This window comes from Cucurbita maxima, unplaced genomic scaffold (assembly GCF_002738345.1).
Source record: "Cucurbita maxima cultivar Rimu unplaced genomic scaffold, Cmax_1.0 Cma_Scf00031, whole genome shotgun sequence".
NCBI classification, from domain to species: domain Eukaryota; kingdom Viridiplantae; phylum Streptophyta; class Magnoliopsida; order Cucurbitales; family Cucurbitaceae; genus Cucurbita; species Cucurbita maxima.
The window spans coordinates 229,163-253,976 of NW_019272047.1; the positions used below are offsets into that span (position 1 = coordinate 229,163).

A 24,814-nucleotide genomic window follows, 5' to 3' on the forward strand; every position below is an offset into this window, starting at 1 on the left:
TTTTTTTTTTTTTTTTTTTTTTTTTTTTTTTTTTTTTTTTTTTTTTTTTTTTTCTCGGTTTCTAAGCTCGCCATTTTTGTACATAATAGTTGTAAGAACGCTCGACTTGTTCTATTTTAATATGTGTACTTTTTACCGTATGAATGAGGGTGACTAATCAAAGTGAGACCTGTTCAACTTGCTTTCCATAAATTTTTAAATTAGTCCCGATGGTCGAAGTTTATAGTTTCAAGCCTTAGAAAGTCAAAAAAAAGTTCAACCCTTATAAGGAATGCTTTGTTGGCACACTGCCGATGTCTAGCTCTGATACTATGTGTAACATTTCAAGCCCACCGCTAGCAGATATTGTCTTCTTTGGACAAGAGAGTTTCCCTCAATGTTTCAAAGCCCATTTGCTAGGGAGAGACTTCGACACCCTTTATAAGGAATGTTTCGTTATCCTCTCTAACCGATGTGGGATTTCATAATCCACCCCATTGGTGCCCAACGTTCTCGTTGGCACACCACATGTTGTTTGGCTCTGATACCATTTTTAACGCCCTAAGCCCACCGTTAGCAGATGTTGTCCTCTTTGGACTTTCTTCTCAAGGGCTTCCCCTCAAAGTTTTAAAACGCGTCTACTAGGGAGAGGTTTCCACACTCTTATAAGAAATGCTTCATTTTACTCTCAAACCGATGTGAGATCTCACAATCTACCTCTAGGGGGCTAGCGTCCTCGCTGGCACACCATTCGATGTCTAGCTTTGATACTACTTGCATATACTCAACCCTGTTGCTTCAATTTTCTTTTCAGGTGGAGCTTGATGTAGGTCGAGGCAGAGACACACGTGGGCTGTTGGCTATAGGGAGTTCCACGGTTTGGAGTTCCTTTTGTACGTACCTTTAATTCCGTATTTCATGTATTTTAAATAGTTTGAGATAAAATGTGAAATTAAGTAATTTTATTAATTTAGTATTTTAAGCAACAATTATATCACTTTAGAAACCTTAAAAAGTAAATAGAAAATAAATTCATTTTATTAGTACAAAACATGTATTTATGGAAATTCTATTGAAAATTTATTAATTTTCGAGTTCCAAACGCCGTGGGGTTGGAATTAGAAGATATATGACGATCACCGGCTCTGGTCGTGTGATGGCCATTTAACGCCGACACCGGCGCCTCCTCTCCAGTCACTAATATCCCACCCTCATCGTGAATATTATCGCCGTTCACCGATTCCACCGTGGCACAAGGCCGATTTCACCGACTCTGCTGCTGCTTCGAAACCTAGCTCCCGAGGTTTATCCTTCAGTAAATCCATCACTCTAGCTAAAACCCTGCACAGATTTTCTGAATTCCAAAACCCTAGAATCCCCTTCCTCCGGCGCTTACGTTAAGGTTTTCGGCCACTTACAATGCCGAAGGTATATGGAACTGGTGTTTATGATTTCAAGCGTCACAGAGTGGCGGAGTACCCTGTTGAGTCCAACCAAGTCGACGATAAGCTTGTGGAGTCGAAGCCTGGTGCGACACTGCCTAACACGATAACGCTATCGGAGATACAGCGAGACCGGCTGACGAAGATTGCGGCGGAGAACTGGTCGAAAGTGAGGGATCCTTCGAAGCCGAAGGAGCCTTTTGATCCAGAATTGGTAAAGAAGATTTATGAGACGGAGCTTTCGATTAAGGAGGGGCGGAAGACCGTGCCTCTACAGAGGGTGATGATTCTGGAGGTCAGTCAGTACTTGGAAAACTATTTGTGGCCTAATTTTGATCCGGAGACTGCGACGTTTGAGCATGTAATGTCGATGATACTCATGGTCAATGAAAAGGTAATTTTTCTGTGAAGAAACTTTCTTAAATTCGCGAACTGTTATTCTGAGTATTTCATCGTCAAAGCATTCTCGTTATGTTAGAATGGGAAAGATATTAAGAATGTCACTGGAAATGTAAAGCTGTTGCATGCTAATTCGAAATGACTTGATGTTGCAATGAGCTTCGGGCGATAATTCATGGTTTCTGGAAGAATGTTCTGGAAGAAGTTCTTGTTTCCAAGTAGACTTCAGCTGCTCAACATGACATTCCAACCAGGGGTTTTCTTTATTGGTGATTGGGAAATTGCTAAAATGGAGTGAAACGAACTTCCACAATTTAATTCGTTTTATGGGACAACTAACAAGCTAGAAAGCTCATCTGGTCGGTGGTCACCGAAATGAAAATCATAAGAGCTCATCTAAAAAGTGTCTTACCATTCTTGTAATGTTGTTTTTAGATTGTTATTTATTGAAACACTATATTATATTTTGTTTCTTCTAAATCAAAAAATGTCATTTTGGGGGAATGCTCATTATTTGAAACTGCTATGAGACGTAAGAATTGAGATTTGTTCTTGTAGTTTCGAGAGAACGTAGCAGCTTGGGTCTGTTTTTATGATCGGAAGGATGTCTTCAAGGGGTTTCTTGAGAGGGTTCTTCGACTGAAGGAGGTTAGTTTTTTTTTGTTTGACTTGTTATGCATGCCATGGTTGTGAGACTTGTTTGAATGATTCTTTTTGCGGAAATATTATCAACCTTCATTTTATACTTTAATCTTGATTGACCATTGGGTGATTATTTATGTGTATTTATATATTTCATTGAGAGACCATTGGCATCCAGAGGAATGTATGCATGATGAGCGACACAAAAATAGAGGTTGGTCCAGAGAATGTAGCAACCAAAAAATGAAAATTATAGGAAAAAAAGAGCCCTAGTCACTTAGATTGGAAATAGAGATAATTATGAAAAGATTTAGTTACGAAGGTCCAAATAGATTGGGGTTTTCTTTCTCATCTTTGGAGGGGCTCAAAATCCTGAAGAAAGTCCACTTCTTTACTTAACTCATAGTCTAGGGAAGTTCTAACACCGCTAATGTCTTGTAGCGAAAGAGTCTCCATGCTTGTTCTTGGCCTGAATTGGTGTCTCTTATCTGGCTTCAAAGCAGGAGATTTCAATTATTTTTCGCAATTGTGCCTCTACTTCCCAAATATGGGTTGCATGGGGCAGAACTTCAATATGTTATAAATAGGAAAAGCTGTCGATTTACTTTATGCCGATGATTGGGCATTCAGCTTTTTTGTATTTTAGAGGTTCTGCTTAAATCATTTCTCCTCCTTATTGTAAGTTTTTGAAGTTTTACTTTTTACGTCATCATATGGATGTCTTTCTTGTATGGTGTAGGCCATAAAGTGCTTCATTTTTTTTGTTATTTTAGACCTTAATTTATCAGCTTTTTATCTGGAACTATAATTACTTCTATTTATGATGTAGGGAAGAGAAATAAGCATTGCAGAGAAGACAAATTATCTTGTTTTCATGATTAATGCCTTTCAGGTATTTGACACGTTGATTGTAATTTAGTTGTTCAACAATACCTTCTGGATTTTTATGTGTGTGTGTGTGTGCGTGTGTGGGGTAGGAAATCATCGCAGAAAAGGAGGATAGTTAAGTTATGAACTCATACATGACCAAGGGAGGCCTCTACGAATTAGCCCAATGTTCATTGATGTTAAAACGCATAAATAAATTAGAAAAGAAACACAAACAATCTAAGAAATGATCCGCTCCCAAACTTTCTGGAAGCGTCTTCAACTTTCTTTGAGAATATGGTGGTTTCTTCCTTCCCCAGCTACCAAAGGTTATCTTTCATTGCAGTACCCAAATAACATCTTCGTGATGCAAAGGATGACCATATAACTTATAAGAACTGCTCAATTTTATCCAAGTCAACTGAATTTGGACTTAATCTGTCGCATTTACCAATTACAACTCATAATGCAAGAGTTTATATAAAGAAGTCGATCTAAGGAGTTTTCCCCTCCCAATTTCTTTGGAAGATTAGGGCTCGTCTGGGAATTCAATACAAACAACTTGTTTTTAGAACATAGTCAGTGAAAAACATGTTTGTCATCAAACCTCCTTTACTAAAAACATGTTTGTCATCAAACCTCTACTATGAATCACTGCACTCAAATGATCAGGCATTCACAATATTATTGTACCTTTAATGGAATTGAATACGCTAGTAGAAGTAAATAAATTTTCTAGGACTGGTGACTGTTTCTGCCAATATCTGCCTGTATTGTTCTTCTTTTATTGCTTATGGTTTTTAAAAACTCACTTCGGCAGAGCTTGGAGGATGAGATTGTCAGTGAGACTGTATTGAGAATAGCAGGTCTGCAGTCTTGGCACAGTTTATCTTATGGTCGTTTACAGGTATGACGTGTGTTCCGCTGCTGATATTCTTTTACCATTGGAATGCAACTACATTTTTCTTTTTCATTCATCTGCAGATGGAGCTTTGTCTTAATACTAATATAATAAAGAAATGGAAAAGGATGATAAAGAGAGAGGCTAAAGAGTTTATTAAACGAGGGGAGGTTTATGATCCATTGTCGACTCTTGAAGCAAAGTTCTTAAGAAACCTCATTGAAGAGTTCCTGGAGGTTGCCTGTCTTTCTGACTAAGATTATTTTTGTTATTCTCATGCACAAATTTGACTTTTATTTTTTTTGTTCTTCATCTTACATCTGGCGACCAGGTTTTGGATAGTGAAGTCTTCCCTCAGAGTAATTCAGGTGATGAAAATGATCAGTTTGTTGATACCAATGGCTTGCTAGAGGGAGACAATGCTTGCATTTTGTATTGTGAGAGGTTCATGGAGTTTCTGATTGATCTTTTAAGTCAGCTTCCTACAAGGAGGTATGCTTAAATACTATGGCCATGATATGCATCCTTTGTTTGAATTCAAATCTTGATTGGTGGAATTTTTTATTGAGATTGTTGTATTGATGTGCAGTAGTCTTAATATTACTTGACCAGTTAAGAAATGATATTTTCTCCTCTCTCTCTCTCTCTCTCTCTCTCTCTCTCTCTCTCTCATTTTTACTTCTTGAGATCTGTTAGCATTTTTCTGTTGTGGTTGGATTTCATCTTAAATCTCTATTGTAATCTACCGTCACTAACTGTTTTTTTGCCCAAAAGATTTTAATTTTGATTAAATTTTATTTCCCTCAGTTTGTTGGTAGACTACATAAAGACTTTATGTGCATTGTGTATTTTTTTGACCTTCATAAACTGCCTCTTTTTGACCATTGTTGGATCATTCAGATATCTTCGACCTCTTGTTGCTGATGTCGCCGTTGTTGCCAAATGTCATTTAAGTGCTCTTTACAAACATGAAAAAGGTAAACTTTTTGCTCAGCTGGTCGATCTGCTGCAGTTCTATGAAGTATTTGAGATCAATGATCATGTTGGAACACAACTGACGGACGATGAGGTTCTCCAATCTCATTATGACCGTGTCCAATCTTTTCAGCTTCTTGCATTTAAGAAGATTTCAAAGGTTAGTTTTTAAGTTGATTCAGAAGGCAAAGGCTTAACAGTGCAAATGGATGTTTCATTTATTCTTTTTTCCTTGTCAACAAACAGTGCATTGGTTACTAAAGAAATAATTACAAAGGCACCAGTGGGTATGAAATCCTCTTTTGAAAAAATTACTGTGCATTTGGACATGTAAGCTACAATGACGAAAAAGACAAATTAAAAAAAAAATTATTATTATGTGTTATTTATAGTATTTATTATTTTAAATCTAATTTTTAGGCTTGGCTAATATATATAACTCTCTTCCTTCTTTAGCTGCGGGAACTTGCATTGGCCAATGTTGGTTCAATTCATAAACGTGCTGACCTTGCCAAGAAACTATCTGTGCTCTCTCTTCCAGAGCTGAAAGATTTGGTTTGCTCTAAGGTCTGTGAAAGACTCGATTCTTAACTTATTCTGGGATGCTAAAAATATAAATTGAATGAGTTGATCATATTGTTTGTATTTTTTAGTTATCAGAAAACAGCAACTTATAAACTTCAATATCACTATTGTTGGATTCATTTCATCACTTTTAACTTAATCTTTAGAGAGGGACACCCAACCTAGGGCAGTGTTTAATGAGATGCCATATGATTAGGGAACTGTGGTCACCTGTTGTTTCTCACGTGCACTTACACAATGTCAACTAAATATGGTAGATTATCTCTGTTCACCTTTTTCATTTTATTGTCTCTATTCTCCCCCCTCATTGAGTACTACATCTACTGAGGCAGGCAACTAAGTTTTCAACCCTGCATGTGGACAAAAGGAGCTGTCCATTCTTCTATGATAAAGATAGTTCAAAGTTAGGTTTTTGATTAAGAAAATAAAATAAAATAAAATAAAAGTTGGGAAAAAGATTTGCATATCGAGAATTTCTTGTTTCAAGGCTATACAAGTGTGCAACTGATCATTAGCAACTAGAAGCATGAAGTGTGAAGGCGGCTCTATTCAGGTTACAATGTAACGTTAGGATTTTAGGGTAGAGTTCAGAAATATTATTTGGATATTAGAGGTATATTAATCTTTAGTTGAGGTTAGTTGGAGGAAGCCTCTATTCAGGTTATAACTTAACGTTAGGAATACTGTTAGGCTGGAGGTTAGAAATATTATTAGGATTCTAGAGGTAGTTGAGGTTAGTAGGAGGTGTTTATAATTAGAGGAAATGATGTGCCAATGATTGTGCTTCAGTAGTTTATGGTTGAGTTTACTCGAGGGGAGGTTTCAAGCTGCTCTAAATTCTTGGGAGCAGCTTTTTGTCTTTCCTTATTCTACAGCTCAACATATTTCTTCGGTTCCTATATGTTAATGTCAACATTTTTTCTTTCTTCTGGAGAGAACCAGACATTTCACTGCAAAAGCTATATAAACAAACAGGGATTGGACATCCTAAGTGGAAAGACCATAAAAATTCTGTAGTCACTTCTTTTTCCTAGAAAGGATATAAAATTTTCACAGAAATTATGAGAAGTACCAAAGAGAATTCTTTGATTTTCTTGTCACCCTCATTATTATTATTATTATTATTATTTTTACTTATATGTCATTTGGTTTGCTTTATGAAAAAGTTAGCTTACAGCTTCTAATAACAAATAGTTTCAAGCTCCTTTTTGACTAACATTCGTGTTGCTTATGCAGCTCAAGTTAGTGTCAAAAGAAGATCCTTGGTCAGATAGAGCTGATTTTTTAATTGAGGTTGTTGTTTCCTTTTTTGAGAAGCAACAGTCTCAAAAGGAAGCCATCAATGCACTTCCACTTTACCCAAATGAGGAGATAATGTGGGATGAGAGTGTTGTGCCAAGCATTAATTACTCGGGGGAAGGTTGCTTGGCTCTTCCTAAGTTAAATTTACAGTTTTTAACACTCCATGATTATCTTCTGAGAAATTTTAATCTCTTTCGCCTGGAATCAACGTATGAGATCCGTGAAGACATTCAGGAAGCTGTGCCCCATCTCCTTGCCTACATTAATAATGAGGGACAAACTGCTTTCCGTGGTTGGTCAAGAATGGCCGTGCCTATTAAAGAATTCAAGATTACTGAGGTAAAGCAGCCAAATATTGGGGAAGTAAAGCCTGCATCTGTGACTGCAGATGTCACTTTTAGCATTTCTAGTTATAGAGCCCAAATAAGATCTGAATGGAATGCTCTTAAAGAGCACGATGTTTTATTTTTACTCTCTATTAGTCCTTCATTTGAGCCTCTAAGCTCAGAGGAAGCTGCCAAGGCTAGTGTTCCTCAACGTCTTGGCCTTCAGTGTGTACGTGGATGTGAAATTATTGAGATTCGTGATGAAGAGGGAACTCTTATGAATGACTTTACTGGAAGAATTAAACCGGATGAGTGGAAGCCTCCTAAAGGGGAGTTGAGAACTGTAACTATTGCTTTAGATACAGCACAGTACCATATGGATGTCAGTGCTATTGCAGATAAGGGTACAGAAGATGTTTATGGGACATTTAATGTTTTGATGAGGAGGAAACCCAAAGAAAATAATTTCAAAGCAATCCTGGAATCTATCAGGGATCTTATGAATGAATACTGTATCGTTCCTGATTGGTTGCATAATATACTTCTTGGTTATGGGAATCCTTCTGCTGCTCAATGGACTAACATGCCGGATCTTTTGGAAACAGTAGACTTTAAAGATACATTTCTTGATGCTGATCATTTGAAAGAATGTTTTCCAGATTATCAGGTTATTTATGCCTTCTTTTTATTTAAAATGATTTCTTAAATTAGTGAATTAATATCCTTGACTCCTATATGTGTATAATAAAAAGTATCCGAGTCTAAATGTATTATGTTAATTTGTTCAGGTCTGTTTTACTAATCCAGATGGTGAGGAGATTTTGCACCCTAGTCCCCCTTTCCGTATTAAGTTTCCTAGAGTCCTTAAAGGTAGCAATCATGCTCTTCCGGAGAACAAGAAGTCTTCAAGTGTTCCAAAGAATGATGAAAACATGATCGATGCCTGTGGTGAGAAGGAAAAGCTTATAGTTGAGGCGTATACTCCTCCTGACCCTGGTCCTTATCCTCAAGATCAGCCTAAACAGAACTCTGTCAGATTTACTCCAACACAGGTTCTTTTTTAACTTTTTGCTTTTTGTTTCTTATTCATGAAAAACTATATATATGATTGGTGTAAATTCTAAGATTGTTGAGCATGCCTATTTTCTTGAGAGGTCTTGGTGTGATATTGGGACTCTTGTTAGGTTCATCGTTTCTCTGTAGGCTTCGATGATAAGCCATTTTGTAATTATCCTTTACGTCTTATTTTGCTTGATTGGATGCCATTTCTTTAATTTTCTTTCTTTTATGGGCTCTTTATTTGTATGTCCTTGTATTCTTTCATTTTTTTCTCAATGAAAGTTCGGTTATTCATAAAATGTCTGGACATTGTTTCTTCTTTGGTTGATCAACTTCTATTTGAATTGTGAGACTAACATTGTTTACTTTTAAATTGTAGGTTGGAGCAATCATTTCTGGTGTTCAACCTGGATTAACCATGGTTGTTGGACCACCAGGTACTGGAAAGACTGACACAGCTGTTCAAGTTCTAAATGTTCTTTATCACAATTGCCCTTCACAGAGAACATTGATAATCACCCACTCAAATCAAGCTCTGAATGACCTATTCGAAAAGATAATGGAGGTAAATGAAGGAAATTAAACTGTTACAAACTTACTGTGAGGTCACTTTTTCGTATATATATACATTATTTAAGGCTTCATGGTGCATATTATTTTAATTATATACATCTCTTTACTAACTTCTCTAATGATCTCAGAGAGATGTTCCTGCCCGCTATCTGCTTCGTCTTGGTCAAGGTGAACAAGAATTAGCAACCGATCTTGATTTCAGCCGGCAAGGGCGTGTTAATTCGATGCTTGTGCGAAGGTTGGAATTGCTAAGTGAAGTTGAAAGGCTGGCAAGGTCTCTCCAACTCCCTGAAGATGTTGGTTATACTTGTGAAACTGCTGGATACTTTTGGTTACTGCATGTGTACTCACGCTGGGAGCAATTCATAGCTGCCTGTGCTGGAAATGAGGATAAACCAAATTTTATTCAAGAAAGATTTCCCTTCAAGGAGTTCTTCTCAAATGCACCAAATCCAGTTTTCACAGGTGAATCTTTTGATAAAGATATGCGGGCAGCTAAGGGATGCTTTCGTCATCTTAAGACAATGTTTCAGGAGCTTGAAGAGTGTAGGGCTTTTGAATTACTCAAGTCCACAGCTGATCGTGCAAACTATTTGATGACTAAGCAAGCAAAGATTGTTGCAATGACTTGTACTCACGCTGCCCTAAAGAGGAAGGACTTTCTTCGATTAGGTTTCAAGTATGATAATTTGCTGATGGAAGAAAGTGCACAAATATTAGAGATTGAAACTTTTATACCAATGTTACTTCAGAGGCAGGAAGATGGTTATGCACGTCTCAAACGCTGCATTTTAATTGGTGATCACCATCAATTACCCCCAGTTGTGAAGAACATGGCTTTTCAAAAGTATAGCCATATGGATCAAAGTTTATTTACAAGGTTTGTCAGGTTGGGTATTCCTTATATTGAACTCAATGCTCAAGGTCGAGCTAGACCAAGTATAGCCAAGCTTTACAACTGGAGATATAGAGAATTGGGAGATCTTCCCTATGTGAAGGAGGCAGCCATGTTTCATAGAGCCAATGCTGGATTCTCTTACGATTATCAGCTAGTGGATGTGCCGGATTACCAAGGGAGGGGTGAGACTGCTCCTTCTCCTTGGTTCTATCAGAACGAGGGGGAGGCTGAATATGTTGTTAGTGTGTATATTTATATGCGTTTACTAGGGTACCCTGCAAATAAGATATCCATCTTGACAACTTACAATGGCCAGAAGCTTCTAATCCGAGATGTTATTAATCGTAGATGTGTACCATACAACTTCATTGGTGCCCCTAGCAAGGTATCTCCAAAATGGTTCACTTTACGCAAGCAATTACATTATTTGTTGCTTATTGGTTCTGAGTTTTTTAATTAATGGTGTCAGTATCTCTGTACATCTTTGGAGTTCTCTCAACTGCACAGTTATTGGAGTTTTGTTTTGATGGTTTAACAAAGTAGTCTAGGGCGTTGATAAACTATCCTTTCTTCACCCATCATCTTATTTTCGAAGTATATGGTTCTATCAACTCTATGTTACTGTCCATTGAGCTGTGTAAATGTCGTGTTCCTTATGTTTTCATATATCCAATCTTAATATTGCTACTTACATGCCGTGTAATCATACATTAACAAATGCTGTTTAATATTTGAATCCAGGTGACGACAGTCGATAAATTTCAAGGTCAGCAGAATGATTATATATTACTGTCTCTCGTTCGAACCCGCTTTGTGGGGCACCTCCGTGATGTTAGAAGATTGATTGTGGCCATGTCTCGTGCTCGGCTTGGTTTGTATGTATTCTGCCGCCGATCTCTGTTTGAACAATGCTATGAACTGCAGCCAACATTTCAACTTCTGCTTCAGAGGCCCGACCGCCTTGGTCTCAATTTGAATGAGATAACATCATATACAGAACGTCATGTTGCAGATACTGGTCCTATTTACCATGTTAGTGGTACTGAGGAGATGGCCAGCATTCTGGAACAACTTTATCAGGTATTATCATAGACTTATTTAAGTGTCTGCTTGATCAGCATGGTTACCGGTAGTTGAAGTTGGACTGGGCTCCAAACCATAGAAGTCCTAATGTTCCAAGTCTAGTACTTCAGTTTTCTGCCACTATAATCTTCGTTCTAAATAAACATAACCTTTTGTTGATAAATGAAAAAACCAAAGGAGATTACAAAAAAGCTCACCACTTGATGTTCAAAATAATCATATAATTACGGAAGGGACTGGAGAGAGTGCACCAAGAATAGGCATTCAAGTGCGATAACTTCCATATTTCCTCCCGCTTTTTCTACTGTTCAGAATTCTGGAATTTCCCTTTCTCCATATTTTACCACTGAGAGGCCATCGAGTTCAAGGCTTTTTATTAGAAAGCTTTTTTCCTTCCCCTTCATTTCTTCCTTATAATTGAGAATGTATTTGTGAACGGCGTTCTTGTGTGATTTATGTGTTAGTCATGCTGATTGCTGGACTTATTCCCTGCAGATTCGTATCGGCAGCCAACAATTTGATGGGTATGCTGCTCATCCGGGGCAGCTTGCTCCGAACAATGACATACCACATAATAGTCTTCTTGGGGAAAATGCTATGGATACAGAGCAAGCCAATGATGATGGCGTTTCAGACACCGCTATGGAAACTTCGAAGACCGATGGTCTTGAGAATGGGGTAAATGGAGAATCTGCACTTGAAAGCGGTGCTAATGGAAATGAGGATAACAAGGTGGCTAATAAAGACGGTGGATCGAAGGAGGAGCAGAACAAGGTGGCTAATAAAGACGGTGGATCGAAGGAGGAGCCTCTGCTCGAGGATAGTTCGACTAATATTGAGGACAATGAGGCTAATAACGATGATGGAAATGTTGTGCCAACGGAAAGTAATCCTGATGGAACAACAACAATGGAAGAATAATTTGGCTTGTTACTTCGATGATGGAATTGGTTTTCTGAATTTAGAAAATATGATTTATTTGTTAAATGTTGACAAGACGATGCTGTCCGATGTCATATTGGCGATTTCAAAGCATAGAACTAAACACTGTTAAACTTGTAGGACATCAAAGATTAAAACAAGTGAGGGTTTGAGCTGATCAGCATTCTCATTCTTACTGCTGAATGGCATATCTTTAGCAGAAGCACGACATCCCGAGACTGCTAGAACGGTCAACAGACCGCCTCAGGGAAAGATGACATACTGATTTTGTGATTTAGTCTCATCTTGGCTATGCTCAAAGTGAATTGTAAAAAAAATATATCCAAGCCTTCATTTTGTAGTTTCAAAGTTTTGGCTTTTGTAACGTTGTAGCTTGAGTTTAGAAAAAATTTAAATGATTAGTAGAGCTTAAGGTACTTATTACCTTAATTTAAGGGTGTTTCATTCTCCTCCTCAATTGAGATCTCACAATACCCATTTCTCTTATGCAGGGACAAGCTTTCTAATTTTACTTGGCAAAATTTTGAGTATAATTCCATGTCTTAGTCTCGATGTTTGAATTATTTTTTTGATTATGGGAATGAAAGTCTAGAAACAGAAATGAGATTAAAAGTACTGCTTATATTTCTTAACATGGTATCAAAACATTATTCTTAATATGATATTAGAACATTCTTTTTTAACATGGTATCAGAGTTTTTCATTCTTAACATGGAATCAAAGTATTCTTTTTAACACTTTCGGAAGGAGCTTTTAATAATGGTTTCGATACAGTCTTAAGAGTTCCACGCGCGGTTCAGAAATACATAACTTCCATAAATGGCTCTTTTTAACTCGATTATAACTTCAAAAATAAAAAAGGTATACATTGTGGGTAGGAATCCACATTTTCTATTCCTATGGAGTAAAACCTATTGCATTCTTAACTATAATGGTTTTATCATGAAAGTGGGATGAACATGAAACAAATATTTTACAACGAGTAAACTAGACATGAATGTTTATGGACAAAAATCATGGTATATACTCTACTGTAATATATTGGCTCATAGGTACCTTTCAGTCTTGAAATTGAAATAGTTCCAGCCGTACTAATAGCTTTGCAATGGCTGGTTTCAAACTTGAATCACCTTTCTTGGCTAGATCAACAAGCACTGACCAAGCAGTTTCTCCGTATTTGATTCTGTGCTCCTCAATTCTGAATATTCTCTCCAGTATCCATAATGCCTTCTGTTGAGCACCAATATGGCATGAACCTAAAGCTTTTAAGATGCCTTGAACTCCAGACATCTTAACTATGTATTTGCTTCCATTGTCACAAATTTCATCTTCCAAAAGGGTTGTAAGGGCCCCAAGGACAGCCTCGTCGACATCTCTTTCTTCGCCTTCCAAAATTTGGATCATAGGAGGGATTGCATTGGCTTTAACCAAACAAAATGTGCTTTTTGTGAAGCATTGCCTTCCATGAACTTCACAAAGTGAATCTTTTGAAGGAGGAACACATAACCACCTTGAACTCTTGGCCTTGCTGAGAGAGAGCGAGTTCTGTGACAACTGAGCTAGTGAAGTTGCTGCGTTTTTCTGAGCAATGGTCGACGCGCTTGATAGCAACTTCACCAGTAAAGGAATAACCCCTTGCTCTGCTGAATGAAGCTGTAATTTCCTATCAAATGGATTTGTAAACCGTACTAATAAGGCTGCTACATTTTCTGACAAGAAAGACGTAGAAATATCTGAATTAGCCAAGCTGGTGTTCATGATGGATATCAAGATGAGCACAAGATTTGCTTTTCTCAGCATATCAGATATTTTCTTTTGAGTTACAGGAACATTGCTTAGTATACCAACAGCAAAGACCCTTTCGGATTCGCAATTCGTCGATGAAATTATACTCAGAATTACACTGATGTGGCTCTCTTCTATCTCTTCTGGAGCATCCTTTGAAAGAGAATAAAGCAATTTCAAGGCATCATTCTTGATCTTAGTATTATTTTCCATCAAAAAGGGGCAGAGAAGCTGGATTGCTCCACTCTCCACCATCTTTTTCCTAACTTCTAGTCCACTAGGATGAGCAGCGATGCTATTGAGAGCTTGTAAAAGGTAATTCTGAATCACTGGACTTGATAAGTTCAGAAGTGAGAGCATTTGTAGAGCCATATCATGGTTGACCAGGATCAATTCTGATTCCGCAATCCTTGCAAGAATTGCAGCGGCGGGTTCTCGAAGAGTCATAAGAACAGAGGTTACAGAGAACAGGAGTTGGAGCAAAGAACTCACAATTCCAGAATTAATCAATCGCTGCACATTTTCCTTCAAGCCTGAGAGGCTGTGTAATGCGTTTAAAGCTGATAATTTAGCTTCAAGCTTTTCAGTAAGGAACATTTGGACAAGGGGTTCAATTGCCCCTTCTTCTCCTAGTGAGGCTCTACTTTGTTCATTCTGCACCATCCTTGAAAGCCCCGTTGCCATGAGGATTTTATTCATGTCAGAACCTACAGACATGGAAAGGGTTCAACGTTATGAGCCTGAAATCCATAAATTTATAGCTAGAAGAGAATTTAGATCTTTCATCAATCCACATCATCCGGAAGAATTAATGTGAGATCCCACATCGATTGGGGAGGAGAACGAAACACACTTTATAAGGGTGTGAAAACCTCTCCCTAGCAGACGCATTTTAAAAGCCTTGAGGGGAAGCTCGAAAGGGAAAGTCCAAAGAGGACAATATCTGCTAGCAGTGGGCTTGGGCTATTACAAATGATATCAGAGCCAGACACCGGGCGATGTGCCAGCGAGGAGGTTGAGCCCCGAAGGGAGGGGGGTGGACATGAGGCGATGTGCCAACAAAGAAGCTAGACCCCCAAAGGGGGTGGATTTGGTGGGGGTCCCACATCGATTGGAGAAAGGAACGAGTGCCAACGTCACGCTGGGCCCTGAAGGAGGGTGGATTGTGAGATCCCACATCAGTTGGGGAGGAGAACGAAACACCCTTTATAAGAGTGTGGAAACCTCTCCCTAGTAGACGTATTTTAAAAGCCTTGAGGGAAAGCTCGAAAGGGAAAAGCCCAAAGAGGACAACAACATGATCAGTAATGCTACATCATTGACACGATATAATGATAAGGCATTAGTTCTTAACCGAGCTACTAAAGCATGTTCTAGAAAAATAAACAAAACATATACTGGATAGAATTTTTGCTTCTGTTCTCTCGCTTTACCTTCTTTCAAAAGTTGCACCATTGGCTTAAAATAGTCAGCTTCTGCCATATAAAGCACATTCTGGGTGTTCCCTGACAATACATCCAACAATTTTCTCGCATCATATGAAGCAATCGGATCATCCCCTTTTAGAATGGCAACCAACATAACAATACAACCCTGAACTCGGCCGAGTCGTCGTCGTACATTAACAAGATCACAGAGATCCAACAACAGCCCCACAGCTTCCCTCCTCTCCTCCTCCTCCCCAGCCAAAGACTTGACCAATGTTGACAAAGGTCCCATGTCTGCCATCATTTCCTGTAAATTATTGTGTTTCAGTGTAAGATTGAAAATAACAGTTTCAAAAAGAGTGCATAAGGTAAATTTCAGTTCCGGCTCTACCTTGCTTGCAGGACTGTTCCAAACAAGATACCTAAGTACTTGAATGATTATCGACTGATCCACGGATTTGTTTGAACCTAAACGCTTCAGCAAAATCGAAACGATTCCCTCTTCATTGAGCCATCCATCATCAACATTTTTACTTTGCATCAACTCTTTCAATCCCACGACCGCAAGCTTGAATTCATCATCATTTCCATACTTAAGATGCAGTGCAATATCACAAACATTAATGCTAATCCGTTCTTCTTCAATCTCCTCCACTCTCAAATCACATACAAACTCCGTGGTTCGACTCGAAGTCGAAGTCCAAGTCGAAGTTAAAGTCGAAGTTGGACTGCAACTCTCATTAAATTTCATATTCATCAGTTCCTTGTGCAGTTCTCCAATCTTCATTTTGAAGTGCGTTGAAACCTCAACAGTAGCAAACAAGACAAGGCCCAAGGATCGCCCAAGATCATGAGCAATAGCTTCAACATGTCTCCTTTTTTCATTGCGGACTTCTATCAAACACTTAGCACGCACTATCTCCTTCTCAAGAGATTCAACTGCTTTTCTGATTAATGGGTTGTCCATAAGCTTGTAATCATCCCTCAAATCACAGAACACTGGTGGAATCCTTTCCAAAACAAGAGCTAATTCAATGAACATCTCTTTCTCCGATTCTGAATTCCTGGATAATGAAACTAACTCATCAATAGACGCTATAATTTCAGAGACAACCTCTGAGAAACTCCTGTTTTCCATGTTCTTCACCTTTCTAACAAAAAAAAAAAAAAAAAAAACAAAATCTACAGAAATGATCAAAAGGGTCTGAAGAAGAATTCAAAGTAGAACAACATTTAAATGGAAACTGAAAATGGGTGGACAAGATTTTGAAGTTTTGTGAGAAGAAAATACAGAGATGAAACAAAAAGAAGAAAGCCCAGAGACTTGCAGTTATATGACTAACTGTAGTTTGCTTCGAAGACTTCCAACTTTGAATTGTAAAACGAATGATGAACATTAAACCCCATGCCTCACGTAATACTGATTTGGAAATAAAAAGAAAAAAAGTTCATATAATTTAATATAAATAAATAAATAAATAAATAAATATATATATATATATATATATATATATATATATATATATATATATATATATATATTTATGTGGTGGGAGTATTTTGTGGGGCTTTTGGAAAATGATTGCAATTATTCCCTATTTTTATTTGTTTTTTTTTTCCGTCTCTTATACGATGGAAGACAACGACTCATCGTTGACCAAGTCTTTTATTTTTTTTTTCTTTAAAAAAATTAATAAATTGTGTGGTTTGTTGTTTTTAGATTTTTTTAAAATATATATTTAATGCAACAAAACTTTAGAGATTTTTATGGGTTATTATATTCATTTATTATAATTTAATATAATTTAACTATTTAATTTTTAAAATTAGTCTAGCTACATATAAAATAGAGAGAGTTTTTGTTTTGTTTTCCTCTCTAATCGAGGTGGAATCTTACCAAATCATATAATATCTTTTAGTGGTGAGCTTGAACCGGTATAAATGGTATCAGAGTTGGAAACCTATCATTAAGATACGTATTTTAGAAACTGAAGCTAACAATGATAAGTAATGGGCTAAAGCGGACAATATCTATTAGCTATAAATTTGAATTTTTAATTTTAAAATTTGACTAAAAATTCTTTAAAAAATATGAAAATGATTTATCTTTTCACTCCAATAAATTTTTTTTTTTATTTCTTATTATTAATTTCAAATTTAATTTTACCCACCCAATCGAATTATTTTTTTAGCTAGATTTTTATCGACTAGTATTATGTCAAGTCAAATTATCATATTTAGCGAAAAATTAGTATAAGTTTAAAGACGATTAATTATAATTTTTTTAAATAATATATTTTTACCATTTTTGAATTTTAAAAAATAATTATATATATATATATAAGAAAATTGTTAAATTTTAGAAAATACGTTTGGTTTATTTTATATGGATATGAAATGACTTAAATGGTTTAATTTACTGAAATTTTTTTATATTTTACTTAATTGTTTCAATATATATATATATATATATATTTAAAGAAAGGAAAGGTATTAGTACAATAATTAATTAGGATAAAAATAACTAAAATAAAAAATAGTATTTGTCATATTTACAACCATCTAATTCTAAATCTAAAAATTACCATTTGTAGTAAGTTTAGTTTAAATTACAAAAATGCCCTTTAAATTACGATGGTACCGTGGAAATATTAAATTTTCACTGACCTCGAAAGCTCATGAGCTATATGATGTTTGAAGTTTTGATTATTTCGACGAAAGGTGTCCTGACCCAAAAAACATACAAGGAGACAAGAAATATCATGTGAAGATATCAGTCTATATAAGATGACATATCGGTTGGTGAGAAACTCCTTGAAGAGTTGCCTATGAGAACGAGACGAACGAAGGACTCGAACATAAGTATATCTTAACTGATGTAAATGATATAAAATTTGTAATAAGAAATTCATTAAAATTAAGTATAAAGATATAAATCAGCTAATTTTTTTTTTTATAAAATTTGTCAATTCAATGAATGTACTATCAATTAAGAACTAAATATTTAAATCGTTAAAAAGTCGTATAAGGTGTATTAGTGATAAAATTAAGAGTTCATACAAATATAATTTAATCAAATAAAAATTATTATTATTATTATTTTTTTTTTTGTGAAATATAAATTTAATTTTAAAGATTTTGGAGAAAAAAAAAATTTAGTCCCAAATAATCTATAAAACACTCCTAAATATTCTTTTGTGCTATTTTTTTTTTAGAGTTTTATCAAATAATACAAATAATTTATTAGAAATAAAGTTTTGTTTTTTTTTACTAAATTTGTAATTTAATATATATTTTAAAAAACAAAAATAATAAATATTAGAAATAAATAAATAATTTTAATACACTACCTGATTCTGATCTACAATTTGCCGCCAGTTTCGTTTGCGTTTTGCCACGAAGCCATAGCTGGCGACCTTCTTGCATGTAAGATAACGCCACGTGTAATAGACGACGGCGCCGGAGGAGGCGGCTGCGGCGGCGGCGGCGGCGATTTCCTCTCTCTTCTCTCTCTCTCTTCAGATCCTCGACGGAGCCATTTTTAAGGGTTGTAATGTGTTAGCTTAGCTCCTGGCATGGAAAAATGAATGCCGGAAGTTTGTTGGCTTCAGCGGCCGTTAACATCGGCTTAGCCTTCGTAGTTCTCTCCATCTTCTCCATTCTCAAGAAGCAGCCATCAAATGCCGCCATATATTACGCTCGCCGTCTTTCGCTCGGCCAAACTATTTCATTTGAACCTTTCACTTTCCGTCGATTTCTCCCTTCCGTCACTTGGATTCCTCGGGCTTTTCGTGTATCGGAAGATGAAATTCTCTCTTCCGGTGGCCTTGATGCCCTAGTTACCATCAGGCTCTTCAAATTAAGGTGCAATTTCTTGGCATTGTTACTTCTCATTTCGCTTGTTTTTGTTTTATTTAGAAGATTTGATCCTCACGTCGTTTGAAATTGATTCAATCTTACGATCGATTGTTTTGTAGTGATAGAATTGTGAGTTCTTCAATCATCATGGAATGAGAAAGTATTAATTTAAACTTAATCTGGTTTGCTTCTGGATGTAGCATCAATTTCTCTGTCGTGTGCTCTGTTCTTGGGTTGGTGGTACTTCTCCCTGTAAATTACCTGGGCCAGGAGAAACCATCCAGGAGATACCATTCTCTGGATCCTTTCACAATATCCAATGTCCGTGAAGGATCTGATTGGTTAGTATAATTTCTCCCAACGTTTTCTGTCGTAGCTTAGATGTTAATCTCTACTTCAACTCTTTAATTTTTCTTATTGAAGTTAAGTTAAATGTCTTGTAAATTTTTGATATTAGAATCGTATGAAATATGGAAGACCACCTATGGCTCATAATCTGGTTTGTGGCTTATGTTGAGAACAGTTAAAATAAGCAGACAGTTAGTGGCTAGTTGGTTCATTCTGTTAGTTGGCTTATAGTTTCGCCTGTTGAAGACAGAATACTGCCATGGCTATATGGATAATGCATCCCATTCATTCTTTGAATCGACTAGAATACCATTTTAACCTTTTTGGTACTTCTAGAGAATACAATACTACGAATCGACAAGAATTTAATTAGAAGATCGCGGACGTTTAAATGCAAAAGAATTGGTGAAGCAATTTCTGCATTCACATAAGTGAACAAACGGAAAGAATGAAGAAAATAATAGTGTTCAACCAATCACATTCACACTCAATCATTGAGTTTAGTTTTGTGCATAACTTAAATGCATTTGTTACAGTCTAGCCAAACAAAGCAGATATAAGTACGTAACTGAAGAGCTGGAGCTTGACAGAAGAGTTAGGGTCAGCTTAACTAACAATTTCTCTTTTTTGATTTATGCCTTTTCCACAGGCTTTGGGTACATTTTTCATGCTCATGCTTCATATCATTTTATGGAATATACCTATTGCATAAGGTGACCTCCGACCCTGAAGAAGCATTTATGTATATATTAGATACGTGGAAAGCTAGAGTTAACTGCACCTATGACTTTGTTTCAGGAGTATAAGGGGATATTGGTTAAGAGAATTCAACAGCTTAAGAGCATGAGAGAACGACCTGATCAGTTTACTGTTCTAGTTCGGGATGTTCCGTTATGCCTTGAACACAAGGCTCATGGGTGTAATGTTGAACATTTTTTCTCAAAGTATCATCCACGTACTTATCATTCTTATAAAATATTATCCAATGTCAAGGAGCTTGACCATTTGATGGTAATGTTTAAACCTTGTTGAGAATTTGAGAAATATTTCTTATTTTACTCTAATGTTTTTATTAAAGGCTTCTGATGTAGACAATTATTTTCAGAAGCAGGCAAAGTCTATCATGGGAAAAATTGAGCAAGGAAGAAAAAAGTTAAGTTCTCAGAATGATAAGAGAGAACCCTTGCTCTCATATACATCTCAACAAAATGCTTTAAAAATAGCTCTCCTTGAGAAAAAGCTTCGGGGGTATCATGATATAATTCAGAACTTGCAGGTTCAAAGTGCATCTAAGAGCAAGGTAATTTTACCAGATTCAGTAATTAGATTTCATTGGTAATCTATAATGTAGATTCTAGTATTGGAGGTTACTTGGTTATGATCATTTTTTTTTTACCTGCAAAATTCGAAAAAATCTAGTCATTTTGTTATTCAGATGCTTCTACTGATCAGTTGCTCTGTATTTGATATTCCCAGGGAAAAATAGTTCATCACATCTCTTTATGTTGAATGATAGTATTAGATGATAGTGTGATATGCCTGCTATTACCCCAACCTTTCTGGTAACTAAAAATCTGGGGATTCTTCAGGTACATAATACTATACAATACACTACTCTATATATTGATTCTTTCATATTCTGTAGGAGCTTCCCGTAGCCTTTATTACATTCAAGTCCCGTTTGGGTGCTGCATTGGCTTCACAGTCACAACATTCCTTAAATCCTCTTCTGTGGATCACTGAGTTGGCTCCAGAGCCAAGGGATGTGTCGTGGAAGAATTTGGCAATCCCTGTTAGACTATTGCCCCTTCATGAATTTGGAGTTATTGTTGGAGCATCTCTTCTTACAATTTTCTTTGCAATCCCAGTTACTGCTGTTCAAGGAATAGCCAAATTCGAGAAATTAAAGAAGTGGTTTCCACCAGCCATGGCGATAAACATGATGTAATTTTATTTTTGTGGCATTTTTTGTCTTATGAATATAATCCCATATATTCACGTTGCTCTCCTTTTCAACTGACTCCTATTGTCCATTTTCATAGTTTTTCTTTTTCATTTAGTAAAAATATCATGTACTATAGTTTTGTTTTTTTTTTTTTCATATAATCTTTGATTTCATTTTATTGTGTATTATGATGACTAGAGGCGTATGTTATATCATTCCACTTACAACCATACAAATAAGCAGTGAAAATTGATTCTTGTAGCTATATAAAATCATACTTCTTCTGTTGATTGATTACTGTTATTCAGATTTCTTTCCACATGGATCATCACTTCTTGAAAACTTTAAAGCTAGTGTAATTATCTGAAAATTTGAGTGAAACGTTCTGGCTCAACAACATATTGCTTCTTCTATATATTCATTTTACACTGGATTCTCTTTCTGCTATCCTATTTATTAGATTTCGTTCATGAGGGATCTAACATATCAATGTTTCTTCAGACCAGGGTTAAGCTCCATTGTGACAGGTTATCTTCCCAGTGCAATCCTAAATGGATTTATTTATGTGGTCCCTTTTGCAATGCTTGGGATGGCCAAGCTAGCAGGCTGTGTTTCAAGGAGTAAAGCGGAGATAAAAGCTTGTAACATGATTTTTTATTTTCTGGTGGGAAATGTATTCTTTTTGAGTTTGATATCAGGATCTTTACTTGATGAAATTGAAGAATATCTTACACATCCTAAAAACTTCCCCAGTCATCTTGCAGGGGCTGTATCTGCTCAAGTATGCATTTATCTTGTTCATAATTTCTAACTGCTACTTTGCTTCCCTTTTGATAATATTGTTAGTTATAGGCAAAACTCTTCTAGAAATGACTACATATTTTTTCGAGTGTACTTGATTCTTGAAATTTATGAGCTTTCAATATTTAGATGCCCTTCGTTTTTGAAATTTATTGATATGAATTTTGGTTGAACGTTGGTTTCTTTGTGTTCCAGGCTGATTTCTTTGCGACTTATATATTGACGAGTGGCTTATCTGGATTTTCTTTAGAGATTCTTCAACCTGGTTTACTATCTTGGGATCTTCTGAAGTCATGTATATGTTGCAATGGAAAGGAGAAAGAGGCATATTTATACTCTCTTCCACACTCTAGAACTATCCCTTTTATCTCTCTCTTCCTACTGATTGGCATGGTATATGCAGTTGTTGCACCGTTGCTGCTTCCTCTTCTCATTGGCTACTTCTGCTTGGGCTATGTTGTATATGTCAATCAGGTTAATGCTCTAACTAGTACTCCCAAATGGTTTTTGTTTTATTTGAACTCTAGCTTCTACCTTCTACCTTTTTAGGAACCACGAATCTCCACAATAGTATGATATTGTCCACTTTGAGTATAAGCTCTCATGGCTTTGCAAAGTTTCTCGAAAAGGCCTCATACCAATGGAGATATATTCCTTACTTATAAACCCATGATCAACCCCTTAATTATCCGATGTGGGACCCCCACCAACAATTCTCAACAATCCTCTCCTCGAACAAAATATACCATAGAGCCTCCCATGAGGCATATGGAGCCTTTGAACAAAGTACACCTTTTGTTCGACACTTGAGTCACTTTTGACTACACCTTCGAGGCTCGCAATTTTTTGTTCAACATTTGAGGATTCTATTAACATGACTAAGTTAAGGGCATGACTCTCATATCATGTTAGGAATCACAAATCTCCATAATGGTATGATATACCTAACTTATTTTAAGCTTACTTCTTGCAGATTAAAGACGTTTATGCAACTACTTACGACACATTTGGGCTGTACTGGCCTCAAATTCATCGTCATATAATAATAGCAATCATTCTAATGCAAGTTACTATGATTGGTCTCTTCGGAGTGAAGTCCAAGCCAGCAGCTTCCATTTCCACAATTCCACTACCTCTGATAACTTTATACTTTAATGAGCACTGTAAGAGTCGATTTCTTCCTACATTCCACTGCTACCCAATACAGGTAACTACTACTACCTTGTGTATTTTTAGTTTTTATTTGAAGTAGAATAGAACTTTCAATGGCGCCACCCTGAATCACATGCCTGTGATATTGAATTTTATACTAGCTTTCTTAGTTTTGGCATGGAAGTTTTTAGTTTTGTCACCCAAAAAATACAGTGGTCTGAGAGGTTAAAGTAAGACTAAAATGTTCTAGATATTATACGGGAAACTAAGCCTAGGTTGCCTATGGTAAGGTTTGGTTAGGCAAAGAGATGTATTGGAACTAGCCTAACTGTTTGAGATGCAAATTATCCAACTTAAATGACTCAAATGATGAATCCACCTCAACCTAACAAAGTAATATTCAGGTTGAGCATCTCCAATATTTTCATTAAAAATTTAAGGAAGGAATAGCAAAATAATGGCATTTAACCCTCTATTTGCCTACTTTTAACACTTGAATAATAAAAGAGTCATAAATTCAACTTGGTTTGATTCAAGGAGAACTCTATGTAGTTCAACTTCTTTAGATCTAATCTAATTTAGACAAGTTTATGTATCAACTCAACTGTATGACAAATTGATTGAGTATTTTGAGTCTCCTTAAAAGCTGCTGGAAAAATATCATAAGCTTTTCATAATGCTACATTTGTGCTCAGAGAACTGTGTCTAAGAAGCTAAAGAAGCAATATGTTGGTCGAACATGTCTCTTAGTAGCTGTATTATTTAACCGATAGCACTCATAAGTTAAAGTTGAGTTAATTTCTTTGCTCAGGAGGCTATGGAAAATGATGAACTTGATGAAATGAGTGGTGATTTGGAAGTTAACTATGGAAAAGCAGCCGATGCTTATTGCCTGCCCTGCCTGCAGCCTCCGGACTTCTTACTGGCATCAGTGGCAACCTCCACACAGCCATTGGTAATTTCCACTTGATTTCAAGATTTTCCAATTTTGATAGACTTCTTTGTAGAATGTAGTTTAGAATAAGTTTTGTGGAAAAACTGATCTGAATTTGGCTCTGACCACCGTTTAGTAGTACTTTTTTTGGCTACTTTTTGTTATATAAACTTCAGGCTGAGTTTGAGCATTGAATGAGTAAAATGGGAGTGATATGATCCAACCAACTCTACCGCTAGTAGATATTATTCTCTTTGGACTTTCCTTCTTGCGCTTCCCCTCAAGATTTTTAAAACGTGTCTGCTAGGAAGAGGCTTCCACACCCTTATAAAGAATGTTTCGTTCTCCTCCCCAATCGATGTGGGATCTCACGATCTTGAGCCTTAAAATCTCTCTCGTTAGAAGTCATCCTCCAACTATCGAATTCGAATCTCCTAAAAATGATTGCAAAAGAGAGAAATTTATAGAATTTACGGCAGCCTCGTGACTGCAATTAATTTTTTTTTTTTTTTTGCAACCTCAAAGATATTGAGTAGCTATACGCTTGGAGTTTACGACTTGAATCCTTCATTCTCTAGTTCTTCTATTTAC

The 24,814-nt window shown here is 36.4% G+C and overlaps 3 protein-coding genes across 4 annotated transcripts; 2 read left to right on the forward strand and 1 right to left on the reverse strand.

The window, feature by feature from the left end:
- Nucleotides 1-1,056: 1,056 nt before the first annotated feature.
- Nucleotides 1,057-12,395, forward strand: LOC111466338 (intron-binding protein aquarius-like). Of its 2 annotated transcripts, XM_023110938.1 has the most exons (15): nt 1,057-1,815; nt 2,379-2,468; nt 3,292-3,354; nt 4,150-4,236; nt 4,314-4,466; nt 4,562-4,722; nt 5,131-5,365; nt 5,662-5,772; nt 7,027-8,085; nt 8,207-8,470; nt 8,857-9,042; nt 9,179-10,333; nt 10,690-11,028; nt 11,527-11,763; nt 11,806-12,395. In XM_023110938.1, exons 1-15 carry the CDS (start codon nt 1,399-1,401, stop codon nt 11,950-11,952), a joined length of 4,704 nt encoding a protein of 1,567 aa, XP_022966706.1. In that variant the 5' UTR covers nt 1,057-1,398; the 3' UTR covers nt 11,953-12,395. The 2 variants fall into 2 exon arrangements, with proteins under 2 accessions (XP_022966706.1, XP_022966705.1); XM_023110937.1 differs by having other exon boundaries at nt 11,527-12,395.
- A 389-nt stretch (nt 12,396-12,784) lies between these two features.
- LOC111466340 (U-box domain-containing protein 44-like) lies at nt 12,785-16,597 on the reverse strand. The gene is made up of 3 exons (XM_023110942.1): nt 15,577-16,597; nt 15,192-15,492; nt 12,785-14,465 (listed from the first exon to the last, which is right to left on the reverse strand). The coding sequence occupies exons 1-3, from the start codon at nt 16,321-16,323 to the stop codon at nt 13,033-13,035; spliced, it is 2,481 nt and encodes an 826-aa protein (XP_022966710.1). The 5' UTR covers nt 16,324-16,597; the 3' UTR covers nt 12,785-13,032.
- A 1,958-nt stretch (nt 16,598-18,555) lies between these two features.
- Nucleotides 18,556-24,413, forward strand: LOC111466629 (CSC1-like protein At3g54510). Its single transcript, XM_023111354.1, has 10 exons — nt 18,556-19,049; nt 19,244-19,384; nt 20,041-20,104; nt 20,190-20,402; nt 20,497-20,691; nt 21,037-21,335; nt 21,838-22,117; nt 22,333-22,611; nt 23,111-23,344; nt 24,101-24,413. Exons 1-10 carry the CDS (start codon nt 18,769-18,771, stop codon nt 24,257-24,259), a joined length of 2,145 nt encoding a protein of 714 aa, XP_022967122.1. The 5' UTR covers nt 18,556-18,768; the 3' UTR covers nt 24,260-24,413.
- The last annotated feature ends 401 nt before the right edge of the window (nt 24,414-24,814 follow it).